The 19,253-nt window shown below is 36.6% G+C and overlaps 1 protein-coding gene across 1 annotated transcript; it reads left to right on the forward strand.

Moving 5' to 3' along the window:
• Positions 1-4,047: 4,047 nt before the first annotated feature.
• On the forward strand, positions 4,048-6,043 carry LOC133801178 (monolignol oxidoreductase AtBBE-like 15). Its single transcript, XM_062239341.1, has one exon. It carries the CDS (start codon positions 4,087-4,089, stop codon positions 5,761-5,763), a length of 1,677 nt encoding a protein of 558 aa, XP_062095325.1. The 5' UTR covers positions 4,048-4,086; the 3' UTR covers positions 5,764-6,043.
• The last annotated feature ends 13,210 nt before the right edge of the window (positions 6,044-19,253 follow it).

Consider the following 19,253-nt stretch of genomic DNA (forward strand, 5'->3'; position numbering starts at 1 on the left):
AAGTTGACTAGAGAAACGACTGCAAAAGGCATTTGAGACAAGCTTGAACAGCTGTACATGTCACCCTCAATTCCGTGCAAGATCAACCTCCTTGAAAGACTATATAGTTTTAGAATGAATTCTTCTATTTCTTTAGATGAAAATATTGATAACTTTAATGAGATTATTTTTGGTCTTGCTAACATTGATAACAAGGTAGATGAAGAAAGTCAAGCCATCATTCTACTGAGGTCACTGCCCATGGCCTATCAAGAAGTTAAAGTTGCCATCAAATATGGCAAGGATGTTATCTCACTTGAAGATGTGCTTGAGGCTCTTAAATATGAAGAATTTGAACTATAGCTAGAGAAGGAATCCAAGAAAGATGAGGCTTACTTTGCACGAGGAAGACAACCAAGGAGAAGCTCATCAAGACACCCATCTCACTCTCGTTCCAAATCAAGAAGCAAAGATTTGAGGTAATGCTACCATTGTGGCAAAGTTGGCCATATCAAATGATTCTGCAATATGTCGGGATGGGGTTTTCCGATGAGTAGGCATTATGGGCGTCGAAGGGTGTGGGATTTGGGAAAAATGAGGAAGAAGAAGAATCGGGCTAGGTATATAGGACTATTAGTGGCGACACATGTCCCCCTTAATAGTCGTCGCAAGTAATTTTCTTTATTACGCAACAACTATTAGCTGTGACACGTGTCGCTGCTAATAGTCTACGTGTCGCTGCTAATAGTCAAGAGAAAAAAATTGGTGGGAAAATTCGTACGTTTTTTTCAAATATTTTTGAATTTATTGTCGCCCATAATATTACCAATGTTTCCACTAATAATATTCTAAGTTAAAAAAAATTCGACGTGATATCAACGGCGAACATGCTTTGTCGTCACTAATATTAGCATTATTAAGGCGCGACTTGTGGTTGCCGCTAATATTATAGTCGCTAAAAAGCATTTTTCAAATGCTCCAAAGTGATGGGGCAAAAACATGCTACTAACAAAAGTGAGGGGACAAATTGACTAATTGCCAAAGATCAATAAAAAAAGTGGCAGCTAATAAGACCATACACAAGTGGCCTGGCCACAAAGACCACCAAAGCTTGGAACTCTCTAAAGATAAGGCAAGTTTGGCCATTGAGTGAGCTAAAAGGTATTAATGGTCCTGGGACATTGATTGACCATATCAAAGAGAACTTTGCCCTAACGTAATAGACATCCTCTAAAACCAACCCAACGTTTAGTGACTGTGGACCTTAGAGTTGATTGACCTAGCTATTTTATTAACTGGCAAAATAAATATAACTTGACATATGAAATGATTATTTTAATAATGCGTGCAAGATTATTTTAATGCAAAAGGACAGCGAGGTGATAGATCGATAGCGAAAAGACAAAGAGGTAACCAAAGATCTATCCTAGCTACCATTTGTATTTTATATTTTAAAATGGGTGTATTGATTTTATAATTGAGATGGACTACATATAGTGAAAAAAGAAAGATATATGACAATAGTGCCCAGCATTACAATATTATAATTTATTTTGAAATAATATAATATTAATTGTAAGTGAGATAAAAAAGAAAGATATATGACAATAGTGCCCAGCATTACAATATTATAATTTATTTTGAAATAATATAATATTAATTGTAAGTGAGATAACATCCCAAATTAGTTTTGTAGTTACTATATATATATATAGGGTTTTTTTTTGGTAGGGCTTTCAAAAAGAGCCCTACCGTAGGACTTTTTTGTGTTTTTCCACCTTTGAACAGTTTTCGGCGCGATTTTTTTTTATGACCGTGTATATTGTAGTTGTTTAGAGCATCCTGCAAATTTTCAGAAAATTCTGAATAATTTACAGTGCCGAAACACAAAAGAGCCTTACGGTAGGGCTCTTTTGTGTTTCGGCATGCAATAATCTGTTTTCGGCACTGTAAATTATTCGGAATTTTCTGAAAATTTGCAGGATGCTCTAAATAACTACAATATACATGATCATAAAAAAAAATCGCGCCGAAAACTGTTCACGAGTTGAAAAATACAAAAAAACCCTACAATAAGGCTCTTTTTGAAAACCCTACCAAAGAATTACCCTATATATATATATATATCATCTTCTTAATTTGATTAATCACCACCAAATCGTCCATGCACGAAAATTGATTATGCTAGAGACAATTGCTTACTTACTATAGCACTTCTAGAAACAAACAAGCAGATATTGATAATTAAAATAAATTTTAGTAAAACGAAAGAGCTACAACATGAGAGCACTTTTTATATATGTATATATAATTCATGGTAGTTTAAGTCTGAAGAGTTATATGTTGCTTGCTATATGTTTTTGATGTAATATGTCTCATATTGCTTGAAAGTTTAGAGGACTAATTTTCAGGCACTAGCTTTGTAGGCTTTGTGGTCTAAATTAATTGAGATAGGCATACTTTATCATAAATCATATATTAATTTGTACCATGAATCTGAGTAGCCACGTTTTGCACCACACTAATTAAAGTATTACACTACACGCATGGAGATGCCGCCCGGCCCTGGCCTGTCTTCACTTTAATCTAAAGAAAAAAATTCCTACTTTTTTATTTTTATTTTTTATTATACTTTTCCCATACGCCAAAACAGGAACGATTAATTAGATGTATGTAACTATTTCGAAATCCATGTCAATAATCCCGACAAAATTTTATATTTATATAGTCACAACTAAATTTATCATTAAAGCTAAAAGTATATCATTATTTTGTCGTATTGAGAGTTTAATTTTAAAAAAAACATTATTATTTGTTTGGATAAATATATTTGTCGTCTAAATTAAGTGATATTAATGGAGGCTTGTATGGCTAAACCTAATTGTTTAATCACAATAAGTTCTTAGTTTGTTAATACAAGTGACAATTAAATTATATTGTCAATCAAAATTTATGACTAAATATGATTTTTCTTTTTTCGTTTTAGTGGGTGGAATAATAAGGAGCACAAATTGGCTAGCTAATTGATCTATATCTCTTCTATATAATAAGTGTGTAGATAATGGAAAGTTCTAGTTTTAAGGGTTTTTTTTTATTTTTTTAATGTTAACTTTAACTGAATATTCTTATATTTAACAGAATATTTTTATATTTAAGAGTAGTTTGTAAACACTTAAACTTAAATAAAATAAGATAAATAATTAAAAAAATTAAAATAAGATATTTTTGTTAGATATTTTACAATGATAATTATTTAAAAATAATAAATAATTAAATAAATTAAAATATGATATTTTTAAGATATTTTACAATGATAATTATTTTAAAATAATAAATAATTTAAAAAATTAAAATAAAATATTTTTGAGATATTTTACAATGATAATTATTTAAAAATAATAAAATCATACATTTTATAACTTAAATAAATTTTATTTAAACTTAAACTCATTTGTTAGAATAATATCATATTAAACATATAATATAATCTACTGTCAATTAGCAACAAATTATTTTTTTTAAAAAAAAAACTAGCAAGAAACTTAAATTTAAAATCAATGTATAATATTTAATATTATATTAAATATATAATATATAATTTCTTATTGTCACTCTAAAATTAAAAAAAACTAAAACAAACATAAACTTAAATAAAAATAAATAAATTATTTAATTAATTAAAATATAATATTTATTTAAAATTTATATGACATTAATATAAATTCAATAAAAATAATTAATAAATTCTATAAATAAAACTAAACAAAACGAGCATCCTAAACAAAAGTATTTGTATTTAGTATATATATATATAAAAAGTAAATATAATATCAGTTCTGTGCATTTTTTAATGTTCTTTTAAAACATATAACTACATATTACATTAATAATGATATATGAAAATTCAAGTGGTGTTTATGGGTTTCTAAGTCAACATTACAATGGAACTATCACCAACTTATTCATGATTAAGTTAAGAGACCGATGACCCAATTGATGTCAACACTAACCTCTTCTGAAAGTTTTCATCAATAAATATATACTTATACTATATATAAACAAAAAGAAAAAGAGACCTAAAACAGCAAAATAAACACACACACAAAAATGAAACTATTCAAAGTAGCAATAATCTTTCTTGTTCTTGTACAATTAAATCCACGGGCAGATTCAGCTACTTCAAAACTAGAAAAATTCATCCAATGTGTCTCAATTAATTCCGATCTATCAGTGTTACCACTCTCAAACATATTATTCTTTGCTCCAAACAGTTCTCTCTTCACTTCAGTCCTTCAATCTTCAGCTCAAAACCTCAGGTACTTAACTCCTTCAGTTCCAAAACCTGAGTTCATCTTCACACCTCTACATGATTCCCAAGTCCAAGCAGCTGTTACTTGCTCAAAACAGCTCAAATTATACCTCAGAGTCCGAAGTGGTGGCCATGACTACGAGGGTCTCTCCTACGTTTCGCAAATCGAAACCCCTTTCTTCCTTTTAGACCTTGCCAACCTCCGAACAGTCGACGTTGACATCAAGAACAACGCGGCATGGATTCAGGCGGGCGCCACCATTGGCGAGGTTTACTATAGAATCTATCAGAAGAGCAAAGTCCATGGCTACCCTGCTGGGCTTTGTTCGACTCTAGGCGTTGGCGGCCACATAACTGGCGGCGCCTATGGCTCTATGATGAGAAAATATGGGCTGGGAGCTGATAACGTTCTTGATGCTAAAATAGTTGATGCAAATGGAAGAATGCTCGACCGGAAAGCCATGGGAGAAGACCTCTTTTGGGCGATCAGAGGCGGCGGTGGAGCGAGTTTTGGCATCATTTTATGGTGGAAGATAAAACTAGTACCTGTTCCTGCCAAGGTGACAGTTTTTACAGTCAGTAAGACGTTGGAACAAGGAGCAACTAAGCTTCTTCATAGGTGGCAACAAGTTGTGGATAAACTCAATGAAGATCTCTTCATAAGAGTCATTATACAACCGGTAAGCAAGGGTAAGAACACAACTCAAAAAACTATTTCCACTTCTTACCAAGCTCTATTTCTTGGAGACCCTAATAGTCTCCTTGATGTTATGCGTAAGAGTTTCCCTGAATTGGGTTTGACAAGAAAAGATTGTCTGGAAATGAGCTGGATCGAGTCTGTGGTTTACATCTCTGGGACATACCCTAGTGGAACCCCCCCTGAGGTTTTGCTCCAAGGAAAAACGACATCAAAAATTTACTTCAAAGCCAAATCTGATTTTGTCACCGACCCAATACCCGAAACGACACTGGAAGGAATTTGGGAAAGGTTTCTGGAAGAAGAAACTCCTTTGACGATTTGGACACCATATGGGGGAATGATGAGCCGGATTCCAGAAACCCAAATCCCATTTCCACACAGAAAAGGAGTCATCTTCATGATTCAGTACCTTACGGCTTGGTTTGATGGAAGCCCGAAAAGCACAGTAAAGCACGTGAAGTGGATTCAAAGGCTTTATGATTACATGACTCCATATGTGTCGAGGTTTCCAAGAGAAGCGTATGTGAACTATAGAGATCTTGATCTTGGAGTCAATACTAACAACTGTACAAGCTTCATCGAAGCAATTTCATGGGGAACTCAGTATTTCAAGTGTAATTTCTATCGATTGGTGAGGGTGAAGACTAACGTTGACCCTGAGAATTTCTTCAGGCACGAACAAAGCATCCCTCCTCTTCCATTCACGCCTGAAGATTATTCAACAAATAGATCAGACGGTACTCAGGAAAACATCAAGGTTAATGGTCATTGCTAGCTTAGATTGTGTGTTTACATTGGTGTGGAGATAATGTGCATCTCCTTATCGTTTGTATGATGTTAATTTTGAAAATTCAACCAATATTATTTTGAAAGTTAACGTATTATTACTTTTGGGTGCTTTTTATATAAAGAAAAATCACTGTATGTACGTAAGGAGTTTACTTATTTATTTTTATCTATTGAGTTTTTATTTAATAATTTAAAAAGTGATTTGAATACTTTTATATTGTATAATTATTGAATGTAATTATTAATCAGTGTTTTCTAAAACTTTATGTTGGATCTCAGTCTTATTAATTTAAAGGTTGGATATTTTGGTTGAATGAAGAAAATAATTAATACTATATAATAATTCGGATTAGAAAATACACAATAATTAAATCTAAATTATTAATGATATTCATATGTTTTTTTTTCTCTCTCATAAAAAATTATTAATGATTCTTTTATAAGTTATTGATTTACTTCTTTAGTGTAGCACATATGTAAGTGTTGGAAACTTGAATGTGGAGAATGAAATTTAGTACACTTTGAAGGCTTGAAACACGTTTAATAACACTTTTCAAAAATCGATATTCATTCTCAAAAATCGATAACACGTTTAGTATCTTGTGGGTTTGTAGGAAAATAGCTTATAGAATATAACAAGCTTTGAAGTTTGAACAACTTGCATTAAGCAACCAATGAAAGTTTCTCTGAAGGATATCATATGTACCTCTCTATCTATATATATATATACACTAGGCAAAATAACCCCGACTCATATTATATTTATTTCTAGAAAAGTAAAATTTTGATTTTTCTTGTAAACTTTTTAAGAGTTTTATATTTTTTCGGTAAAAAAATTGTATCTAAAGGAGTTGGTAACATTTTTACTGAATGAATAACATAATATGAATCATGACATTTTGCTCTTTGGGAATCATTTATTTTTTTTGGTGGAGTAAAATTCTCAAGTCTCTCTTTCAAATTATACTCATTCAACCTAAGTTTGTGAACAAAATATTTCCCGCAAAGACTTTGAATTTCTGCAGGAACATTATTATTATACGAAAACAATCTATTAAACAATTTGTGCACTGACACGTGAGGGCGTCTTCACCGCAAATTTTTTCACGATGGTGTTTATTATATAGAAAACCTCCGGTAAGTTTTCGAGAAATCCTGAATAATTAAAGTAAAATAAAAGTTCAAACAAATTATTGTACTGTTGGAACTTTTTCAATGAATTATTTAAAAATTGATACATTAGAGTTGTGTGTGATATGGGAGAAGTCCCGCATGGATTTGGAACACTCTTCATAGAGTGTATATATATTGCAAATGCAATAACTTGGGGTGTGCCCCAAGGGGTACCCAGTTTTGTGCGAATGGGTGAGGACTCACACACTTGGCCGCCGCCGCCGTCCGTCCGACCGACCCGAGCTGAGCTGGTGGGTGGTGTGGTGTCGTATTTTTAAGTTTTATTTTTTCAACAAAAGGTATACAAACGTTTATATCATTTTATTAATTTTAAAAACGTTCATTTTAATAATACCAAAAACGGTTTTATTTTTATTTAATGAAAAACGTTTTTAGATAGAGTTCCTTTTTTGAAAAAAACACAGAATTCTTTTTCTGGTTCTACGAAATTTCTCAGAGCAATTTTATAAAGGGTGTACAAGAACGATCCTCTCGGTGCAGGGAGGGATCGTACAGAGGCTGTTTTATCCTGGGGACGGCGTGGTTGATAGACTGCCGTGCACACTTAGGGTAGAGCCGCGAAACGTCTTAAAGAGAGCGACTTTGTCCGCGACTCAGCCAGAAATATTGATCGGTAAATTCGTTCCATTTTATTTTTCAATTGTGGAATATCAATTTTTAAGACGTTCTGTTCTGCTATGGCTGCGACCGATGATTTTTCTGGTTCTACCTCTGTTGATATTAACAAGCCATTTCGCTTTGAGGGTTTGCACTTTAAGCGTTGGAAACAGAAGATGCTTTTTTATCTGACCATGAAGAAGGTGGCGTTTGTGCTCACTGCTCTGAAGCCGGTTGTCCCTGAAGCCTCGACCGACAAGGACAATCAGGCTGAACGTGAGAAGCAACAGAAGGACTTGGACTCCTGGGTGGAAAACGATTTCCTATGTAAGAATTTTATTCTTAACGGTTTATCTGATGATCTTTATGACTATTATAACTCAGACAAGTCAGCAAAGGAGATTTGGGAGGCGCTGCAAAAGAAATATGATACAGAGGAGGCGGGGACTAAAAAATACGCTGTTAGTCGCTACCTGAAGTATCAGATGGTGGATGATAAATCTGTGGAGGCCCAATCTCACGAAATTCAGAAAATTGCTCATGAGATTATCTCAGAAGGTATGGCCCTTGATGAACAGTTTCAAGTTGCTGTTTTAATTGACAAATTACCTCCTTCCTGGAAGGACTTTAAAAATGTTCTCAGGCATAAGACTAAGGAATTTTCCTTAGAAAGTTTGATCACCCGCCTTCGTATCGAGGAGGAAGCAAGGAAACAAGACCAGAAAGAAGAGGTGCTTGTTGTCTCTAACAGCATCCCTAAGAAGCCCACACCTGCGGTTCTGAAGCCAAATGGCAAAACCTTTAAGAATCAGAACCGCAACTCGAATTCAAATTCCAACCGCAATGCGAATTCAAATTCCAACCGCAACAACCAACACAATCCTCGAAACAACAATCAGAATTGGAACCATAACAGGAACCAACATGGAAGGCAGCAGCCTCCACCCAAACAGAATGACTCTGGACAATTCCTTTGTTACGTTTGTAACAAGCCAGGTCATATGGCACGTAAGTGTAGGAACAAGCCAAGCACTGCTCCGCAGGCTAACTTGACTGAAGAAGCTTTTATAGCTATGATTTCTGAGATCAACCTTATTGGTGGATCAGATGGGTGGTGGGTAGACACTGGCGCTTCTCGCCATGTCTGCTATGATCGTGCTATGTTTAAAACATACACTGCTACTGATGATAAGAAAGTGCTGCTGGGAGATTCCCACACCACTATTGTTGCTGGGATGGGAAATGTGGAGCTTAAGTTTACCTCAGGAAAGACTTTATTACTGAAAGATGTAATGCATACTCCTGAGATGAGAAAGAATCTGGTTTCAGGTTTTCTGCTTAATAAGGCTGGGTTTACTCAAACTATTGGGGCTGATTTGTACACCATCACTAATAATGGTATTTTTGTTGGGAAGGGTTATGCTACTGATGGTATGTTTAAGTTAAATGTTGAATCCAATAAAGTTTCTCCTTCTGCTTATATGTTGTGTGATTTTAATGGTTGGCATGCTAGACTTTGTCATGTTAATAAGCGCATTATTAATAACATGAGTAACATAGGACTGATTCCTAAAGTGTCAGAAAACGATTTTGAAAAATGTGATTTTTGTAGTCAAGCAAAAATAACTAAGACTCCTCATAAGTCTGTTACTAGAGAATCTGAGCCATTAGATTTAATTCATTCAGATATTTGTGAACTTGACGGAACGTTAACTAGGAATGGTAAACATTATTTTATCACTTTTATTGATGATTATTCTGACTTTACTTATGTGTACTTGATGAAAAATAAAAGTGATGCGCTTGACATGTTCATATTATTTGTGACTGAAATTGAGAATCAATTTAATAAGAAAATTAAAAGGTTTCGTAGTGATAGAGGAACTGAATATGATTCAAACATGTTTGTTGAGTTTTATAATTCACATGGCATTGTACACGAAACCACTGCACCATATTCACCTGAAATGAACGGTAAAGCTGAAAGGAAGAATCGAACTTTTACTGAATCTGTTGTGGCTGTTTTATTGAATTCTGGTGCTGCATCTCATTGGTGGGGTGAAATTCTTTTGACTGTTTGTTATGTGCTTAATAGAGTTCCTAAGTCTAAAAGTAAAGTTTCACCTTATGAGATCTTGAAAAATAGGCAACCTAACCTGTCTTATTTTAGAACTTGGGGTTGTCTGGCTTATGTTCGTATTCCTGATCCTAAGAGAATTAAACTAGAAAGTAGAGCCTATGAATGTGTATTTATCGGATATGCAATGAATAGTAAGGCATATAGGTTCTATGATTTAAATGCGCATGTTATTGTGGAATCAAATGATGCTGATTTTTATGAACATAGATTCCCTTTTAAATTGAGAAATAGTGGGGGCGCATCTACTAGCAACATTCCTGTGATTAGGAATAATGAACATATTGAGGATAGAGAATCAGAACCTAGGAGAAGTAAGAGAACTAGAGTTGCTAAAGATTATGGTTCTGATTTCTGTGTCTATACATTAGAGGAGGATCCTGCTAACCTCCAAGAAGCCTTGTGCTCTCTAGATGCTGACCTCTGGCAAGAAGCAATAAATGATGAGATGGAGTCTCTTGAGTCTAACAAAACGTGGCACTTAGTTGATTTACCTCCTGGTTGTAAGCCTATAGGTTGCAAGTGGATCTTGAAAAAGAAATTGAAACCCGATGGTACTGTTGAAAAATACAAGGCTCGTTTGGTAGCCAAGGGTTTTAGGCAGAGAGAAAACATAGATTTCTTTGACACCTTTTCACCTGTTACGAGAATAACATCCATTAGAGTTTTGATTTCCCTAGCTGCAATTCACAATCTAGTTGTACACCAAATGGATGTTAAGACTGCATTTTTGAATGGTGAATTAGAAGAAGAAATCTATATGGATCAACCGGAAGGATTTGTGATCCATGGCAAGGAACATAAGGTTTGCAAGTTAGATAAATCTCTGTATGGTCTTAAGCAGGCACCTAAGCAATGGCATGAGAAATTTGACAATTTAGTTATCTCACATGGATTTAAAGTGAATGAAAGTGACAAATGCATCTATTATAAATCTGATAATGACATTTGCACTATTGTATGTCTATATGTGGATGACTTGCTCATATTTGGTTCGAATATCCATGCTGTGAATGTTGTGAAATCTCTGTTGTGTGCTAACTTTGATATGAAGGACCTTGGAGAAGCGAATGTAATCCTTGGTATTAAGATCACTAGGTCCGAAAAGGGAATTTCTTTGGATCAATCTCACTATATTGAGAAGATTCTAAAGAAATACAATTACTTTGATTGTAAACCTGCTTGCACACCATATGATCCAAGTGTAAAGTTATTTAAGAACACTGGTGACGGTGTAAGACAATCTGACTATGTGAGCATCATTGGCAGTCTTCGATATGCCACTGATTGTACGAGACCCGACATTGCCTATGTCGTGGGATTATTGTGCAGGTTTACTAGCAGACCTAGTATAGAGCATTGGCATGCTATTGAAAGGGTCATGAGATACCTAAAGAGAACCATGAACCTTGGATTACATTATCAGAAGTTTCCAGCTGTTCTCGAAGGTTATAGTGATGCAGACTGGAACTCTCTGTCTGATGACTCCAAAGCAACAAATGGCTATATCTTTAGTATAGCTGGTGGAGCTGTTTCTTGGAAATCTAAGAAACAGACTATTTTGGCACAGTCCACCATGGAGTCAGAAATGATAGCACTAGCTACAGCTAGTGAAGAAGCAGGTTGGCTGAGAAGCCTGCTAGCTGAGATCCCTTTATGGGAAAAACCGATACCAGCTGTGTTGATCCACTGCGATAGTATCGCGGCTATTGCAAAAATTCAGAACCGTTATTACAATGGTAAGAGACGACAGATACGTCGTAAGCATAGTACTATTAGAGAGTTTCTCTCAACAGGAGCTATTAGAGTGGATCATGTACGCACTGATGATAACCTAGCAGATCCTTTGACGAAAGGATTAGCTAGAGAGAAAGTCCTTAAAATATCGAAGGGAATGGGACTATTGTCCTTAGAATGATGAATCACTCATGATGGTAACCCAACCTAAAGACTGGAGATCCCAAGAACTAGGTTCAATGGGTAATAACAAGTTGTGAAGTGATATGAGTTGAATCATGCTATTTCCATTAAAGCAAATAGAAGCATGAATTCCTGAAGCGATGAGAGGATGAGTTAATAGAAACTCTTAATAAGATCTATACTCTATGTGGAGTGGAGTACCGAGCTACAGGAGTACTCTTGATAGACTCACCTATGTGAATGTGGAAGTGGGGCCGCTTCCTATGGAATTTGGGCAAAATTTCTAGAGCATTCACTATACTGGGATAGACGTGCATGGCCATTAACGCACGGGCTTTTTTTATTACACCCTTGAAAGGTTGGTGCGTGGTACGATGTTAGAAATAGAGTTCAAGACTACGTGTCACTCTTGTATAATCTAAATCGTATTCACTACGCAAATGTTCAAATCGAAAGATACATTTGTTTATGCACAATCTTATAGATTCTGAAATTGCTCAAGAAAATATTTTTAAAAATTCAAGTGGGGGATTGTTGGAACTTTTTCAATGAATTATTAAAAAATTGATACATTAGAGTTGTGTGTGATATGAGAGAAGTCCCACATGGATTTGGAACACTCTTCATAGAGTGTATATATATTGCAAATGCAATAACTTGGTGTGTGCCCCAAGGGGTACCCAGTTTTGTGCGAATGGGTGAGGACTCACACACTTGACCACCACACGCGCGCGCGCGCCGCCGTCCGTCCGACCGAGCCGAGCTGAGCTGGCGGGTGGGTGGTGTGGTGTCGTATTTTTAAGTTTTATTTTTTCAACAAAAGGTATACAAACGTTTATATCATTTTATTAATTTTAAAAACGTTCATTTTAATAATACCAAAAACGGTTTTATTTTTATTTAATGAAAAACATTTTTAGACGTTTTGGAATTTTTCTTCTGTCTATAAGTTAGTAGAGTTCCTTTTTTGAAAAAAAACTCAGAATTCTTTTTCTGGTTCTACGAAATTTCTCAGAGCAATTTTATAAAGGGTGTACAAGAACGATCCTCTCGGTGCAGGGAGGGATCGTACAGAGGCTGTTTTATCCTGGGGACGGCGTGGTTGATAGACTGCCGTGCACACTTAGGGCAGAGCCGCAAAACGTCTTAAAGAGAGCGACTTTGTCCGCGACTCAGCCAGAAATATTGATTGGTAAATTCGTTCCATTTTATTTTTCAATTGTGGAATATCAATACGCATTCTTTTATTTATCTATTATTATTATATTTTGCATGTTTTTTTTTTATAAAAATTTTAAACTATGTATAAAAAATTTTATGTTTTGTATAAGGGTTATTATGGCTGATTGCTTGTTTGTACCATTTATTTTTAAAAATTAACTTTTAGACATCATGTTCCGTCAATAGTATAAAAATATGAATAGATAAATTGATTATTTGAACAATGTATTTTGGATGATTACATGTTTTAATTCTTTATTTTTAAAAATTAAAGCTTAAATAATGTTTATAAAAAGTAATTTTTATATAATTTATGCTTAATAGTGCGGGTACACAACATTTTGAACCTTCTATTTTAGCTAATTTTCCGTTTGGACCCTTTATTTAAAACTTGTGAACCTCGTATTTTGTTTAAAAATAAGAATATATAGATAGATTATTTGAACCACATGTATTTTGGTCGATAAACTATCTGGACTCTTTATTATTAAAAACTGACTTTTTGGACCCCTTATTTTGTCAAAATGTTAAAAGTATAAATAGATAGATTATTTATTTATTATGATTATATATAGATATTTTTAATTAATTCCAACTATAATTATTATTAAAGTAAAAAAAGAGATGATTATCAATTTTGAATTCAAATTATATATATATTGTTAAGATAAACATTTATTATTAATAATTTTATATTATAATTTAATTAATATCTAATTAAATTAGAATTTAAATAGATGAAATATGCAGAAAAGTGACAATTCAATATTTACTCCTTTTGATTGTATATTCAGAAACCCTCAAATATAGAGGTATAGGGATACCTTTTATACAAAAGTTGAAAGTAAAGGAAATTAATCCTATTGGCTAGGTTGTAACAGAATAATATTCCCACAATTGGGACCACTAACAGGTGTCAAAAATAGTACAAAGAATACATCAAAATGCAACAGAAACATTTGCTATTGGAAATCAAATTGCAGAATATTCTTTATCCTTCAATTCTGATTCTTCTAGGCCTTTCATTTCAACATGCCCCCTCAAGCTGTGCTGTGGAGAAGGTGAGACAGTCAGCTTGTTTTTCAAGTAGTGAAAGGTAGTGATTGGTAATGACTTGGTCAAGATGTCTGCTGTTTGCTCTTCGGTGGGTACATATCTCACTTCTATATCCTTGTTCATGACTTTGTCCCTGATGAAGTGCACATCTATCTCTATGTGCTTTGTTCTTGAGTGAAATACAGGGTTGGATGCAAGTTGTCTAGCTCCAGAATTGTCACACCATATAACAGCAGGTTTGGTGTGTTTTATACCGATTTCAGTAAACAACGACTGCAACCAAGTTATTTCAGTACATGTTTGAGCCAAGGCTCTGTATTCGGCTTCCGTGCTTGAGCGAGCAACTGATTTTTGTTTTCTCGAACTCCAACTGATCAAGTTACCACCAAAGTAAACACAGTAGCCGGAGGTGGATTTCCTGTCGTCAATAGAACTCGCCCAATCGGAGTCACAGTAGCTTTCAATGATGGGATTGGTGGATTTGACAAATTGAATACCTTCGCCTATTGTCCCTGTAACGCCCTACTACCTTAGAGCCGTTACTTAGTGAGTTTAAATTAGAAATCGTGCTTTTGACTGACTCTAAGTGGTTTCTAAAACCAAAAGTGTGGATAAATCAGAATTTAAGGCTGTACTCTTTGAAAATGTTTAACTTCATTAAAACGTTAAATATAAAACATCTGGGATCCCAAAATAAGGTTTACAAAATATTTACAACTCAAAAATAGGTTTACACTTGATCAGTTATCAAAAGAATGATTTAATACAGCCATATACAAAATGCCCCCAACCAAAGCAGTCGGGCAGGCCGAACATGTACGCGCCGCCCCCACGCTCTCCAAACTCATGGCCGGTTGACTGACTCCTTGCTTTTACCTGCCACACGGAGCACCCGTGAGCCGAAGCCCAGCAAGAAAACCCAAATAGCACATAACATATGCAAATAATATCGCTGGCATAATTCACTGATAAATAAGAAAATCATCAATTTAAACAAGCACGGCCATGCCGCCCCAGAGGCCTTACCAAAGCTTGGGGTCTCGGTCATTACCGTAGGATAACTCATGTATCCCTTGGGTCCCACCCTCGCTTTAGCATCCCATGTGCTGAGCGTTGCTTCCGGCCCCACTGCCGTACCCGGCCCTTGCCGCTCTCGGCCTTGCCGTTCATTCAATTACAATCACACATATCATACATTATGAAATAACCATTCAAACATACAATAGTTTATCTAAGATTACACATTTGCACACAATACAAGCTAGGGCCGTGCCCAACCATCACACAGTGGGCCCATGCCCTAACCTCGGGTGTTACGGTTTTCTTACCTTTAGATTCAGTAGCCTTGATCAACCGGACTCCTTGAGCACGATCCTACCCTGGCCCTAGCGCTTACCTAAGCAAAATCCACAAGTCAAAGTTATCATCAATCCTCAAGTCCAAAACCTAGCCTCGGGACTAATCCCGAGCCCCCGGGAAGTCCTAGATCCCCAAAACAAAGTGGCGGAATTGAGCCCCGAACCCTAGGTCAAAATCCCTTCACAAAAGCCCAAAAATCCCCTCTGTGAACAGTGCAGCGCTACAGCGCTCAAAAGGTAGCGCTGTAGCGCTACAAGCAGAACCACCCTCACCAGACAGGGGCTAGCGCTACAGCGCCCCCTGCCTAGCGCTGTAGCGCTAGCTGCAGCAGACCAAAACCAAAAATCGTATCTTGCGATTTTCTTCCCCCATTTCGATCCCAAACTTGCCCAACTCTTTCTCAAGCCCAAAAACAAACTTATACACACCACACACTCATCCCAAGCACCCCATGAACTCAATCCCAAGCTCAAGCAACCCACAATTCAAAATCTAACCCAATGAACCCAAAAACCAGAAAATCACTCAAACAACAAGGATAGGGCCTTAGAAATCATACCGTGGGTGGAATTTCGACCTTGAACTGAACCCTAGACCTCCTTGGCTTGCACCTTCACAACCTTGACCTGTTTTCCCCAACAACCCCATCCATTTAGCTCAACAACACAGTTCAAAACCAGCAAAACCCTAAAACCGAAAACCTCAAGAACTTACCTCAAATCTCTGATTTGATCTTGCTAATCCCTTGAAAATCCACAACCCCAGCTTACCACTGAGCTTCACCTCAAGAAAAATCAAAGAAAAAGGGTGGGAGAACCACAAACCAAATCTTCAAAGCCAACCCTTCAGCTTTCCCTCACTTTCTTTTCTCTTCTTTCTTTCTTTCTTTTCAGCCTATAATTTTCTCTACTAAATCCACTAAGTATAAAGGCCTTCTTTATTTTATCTCTTGTAAGCCTAATGACCAAAATACCCTCTCTTACCAATTCTAAGCCTTTATGTCCATAAAGGGCATTTTAGTCATATTACCCAAATTCCCACTAATTCCTCAAGTGTTCCTAATAATTCCCGTTCGCTACCCAATACCTAATAAATCACCAAATATATTCCCAAATTCTCGATTAACTCCCCAGGCTTAACCCAAGCCTGGTACAGGTTCCCGCTTTGACTTTCCGCTAACCCGCTCGTTCTAGGATCGTCTCGAGTCATAGATCACAGGTATCAACATAGTCATGCCCAACATGGCCAAATTACAAATATGCTCAATCAGGTCTACATGCATATTAATTCACATAATCATGCACCACAATTAATCACATAATCATAAAACGTGCACTAAATCATAATCATGCATAAAACCCATTAAAGACCCACACAGAATTCCATTATGCCCTCCAGGCACGCTATCTCAGGCCCTAAGCCTTAATACCGAATTTGGGGTCGTTACAGTCCTTGCAATGTACCTCAAAATTCTTTTGCATGCTAGCCAATGTTTCTTTGTTGGAGCTTGAAGAAATTGACTTAGCTTGTTAACCGAATAAGCTATGTCAGGCCTGCTTAGTGTGAGGTATTGAAGTGCCCCAATAACACTTCGGTATTGTGTAACATCTTCAAATGGTTCACTGTCATTCAGGTGTAGTTTATTGCTTTGAATCATGGGAGTTGGATATGGCTTGGCCCCTAGCATGTGAGTCTTTTTTAGAAGATCAAGAGAATATTTGGTTTGAGACAAGTGTAACCCATCATGCCCCCTAGTTGTCTCAAAACCAAGGAAGTAGGTGACAGAACCGAGAGATTTGAGAGCGAATTGCTTGCTCAGTTGGGAGATAATATGGTGAACTTGAGAAGAGTTGTTACCGGTAAGTAAAATATCATCAACATAAACAAGCACATAAAGTTGAGCATCACCATGACAGTAATAAAAGAGAGAATTGTCAGAGATAGAGTTTTGAAAACCAAGATGCAGGAGGGAAGTGCGAAGAGTATCAAACCATGCTCGGGGTGCTTGTTTTAGGCCATAAATGGCTCGATCAAGCTTGCAAACAGCGTGAGGAAAGTCAGGGTCAGTGTAGCCTTCGGGTTGGGTCATGTACACCTCTTCATCCAATGTACCATTAAGAAAGGCATTGTTAATATCAATTTGTTGGGCATCCCAATCATTGGAGACAGCTAAGGAGAGGATAACTCGAATGGTGGAGGGTTTGACAACGGGACTAAAGGTCTCAAAGAAGTCAATTCCAGGCATTTGTTGAAAGCCTTTGGCAACGAGGCAGGCTTTGAATCTTTGGACAGCACCATCCGAGTTAAATTTGATGCGAAAAATCCATTTACAGTCAACAACATGCATGTGGGGCAAGCGAGGAACAAGGTGCCACGTTTTGTTTTTGAGTAAGGCATAAAACTCTGTGTCCATTGCATGTTTCCATTTGGGATGAGAAAGAGCGGTAGTGACTGAGTCAGGGGTGGTAAGGGACAGGGCAGGCAGCTGAGGTTCTTTTAGAATGGAAGCAAGGTAAGTTTTGGGTTGGAGTATGCCAGCTCTAGAGCGGGTAATCATTGGGTGACGAGGGGCAGGGGCGGGAGGAGAGGGTGGTTGGGGTGATTGAGATGATGAAGGTAAAATAGGTAGATGAATTTCTAGAGGAATGGAAGGATAGGAGCTTACCATGCTTGGACTGCTATGCTGAACAGGTGTTGTTGTTGAATCCGAAGAAGGAGAAGCTGGTGCAGGGCTTGTTGAGCATTGGGAGGCATCAGTTGTGGTGGTTGGTGCACGGGCATCATGAGTATCCTGCATAACAAAAGGTAACCAATGGCTGTAATGAAAGTCAGAGGAGGTGTGAGTGGATTGAGATGTAGTGGACTGATGGGAGCCAAAACCAGTTGCAAATGGAAACTCAAGTTCATTGAATGACACACTATGGGCTATATAAATTCGACCACTAGGATGAAGGCACTGATAGCCTTTGTGGTTGGGACTATAGCCAAGAAAAACACATTTGGTGGAACGAAAATCAAGTTTGTGATTATTATAGGCACGTAAATGGGGAAAACATGCACAACCAAAGACCTTGAGGAATTTGAGATTTGGTGTGACTTTGAATAAGGTTTCAACAGGAGACTTGTGAGCTAAAGTGGGGGTGGAGAGATGGTTAATTAAAAAGGTGGCAGTGCTAAATGCGTCCCACCAGAATTGAAGAGGAATGGAAGCTTGGGCTAGTAGAGTGAGTCCCATTTCGATTATGTGCCTATGTTTTCGTTCGGATTTTCCATTTTGAGCATGTGTATGAGGACATGGATGACGGAAGTGGATGCCTATAGATGCAAGGAAAGGAGAAAGACTTCTATACTCACCACCCCAATCGGATTGGAGTGTTTTGATTTTAGCATCAAATTTTCTTTCAGCCAATTTTTGAAAAGTTATGAAAATTTGTTTGACATCAGACTTTAGTTTAAGAGGAAAAATCCATGTGAAGTTGCTATAATCATCTATAAAATGCACATAATACCTATAGCCTTCTTTTGATTGGATTGGGGATGGACCCCAGACATCCGAATGGATTAGTTCAAGAGGAGTGTGGCTGGTAGAATTGGATTTGCTGTAGTGCTTATATTTGGATTTCCCTATATGACAGGCATTGCAAAACGTAGGACTAGTTTTGAAAGAAATTTTTTCATTTGACAACATGTGTTTCATTACATTGATGTTTGGGTGTCCAAGTCTCATGTGCCAAACATTGACATCAAAATTAAAAGAAGACTCAGCAAACAGTGACTGAAACGGACTAGACTTAGAGACAGAATTCATCTGGTCTTTGTTTGACATAAGTTGAGGAAGCTTGGCAGATTTGCTGCTCTTGGAGGAAGATAAACAACATAAGACTGATTTGGAGTGAGATGCCTGTGTATCACCCAGTTGCAACTGATACAATCCACTGCTAAGCACTCCCTGCAGAAGCTCCGCCTTCGTGATTAGATCCTTCACAACACAA

The sequence above is a fragment of the Humulus lupulus genome, chromosome 9, assembly GCF_963169125.1.
Source record: "Humulus lupulus chromosome 9, drHumLupu1.1, whole genome shotgun sequence".
Classification (NCBI taxonomy): domain Eukaryota; kingdom Viridiplantae; phylum Streptophyta; class Magnoliopsida; order Rosales; family Cannabaceae; genus Humulus; species Humulus lupulus.

Bases quoted from the DNA above. Each gene is read 5' to 3' on its own strand.
- LOC133801178 (XM_062239341.1), top strand. From the start codon at position 4,087: ATGAAACTATTCAAAGTAGCAATAATCTTTCTTGTTCTTGTACAATTA.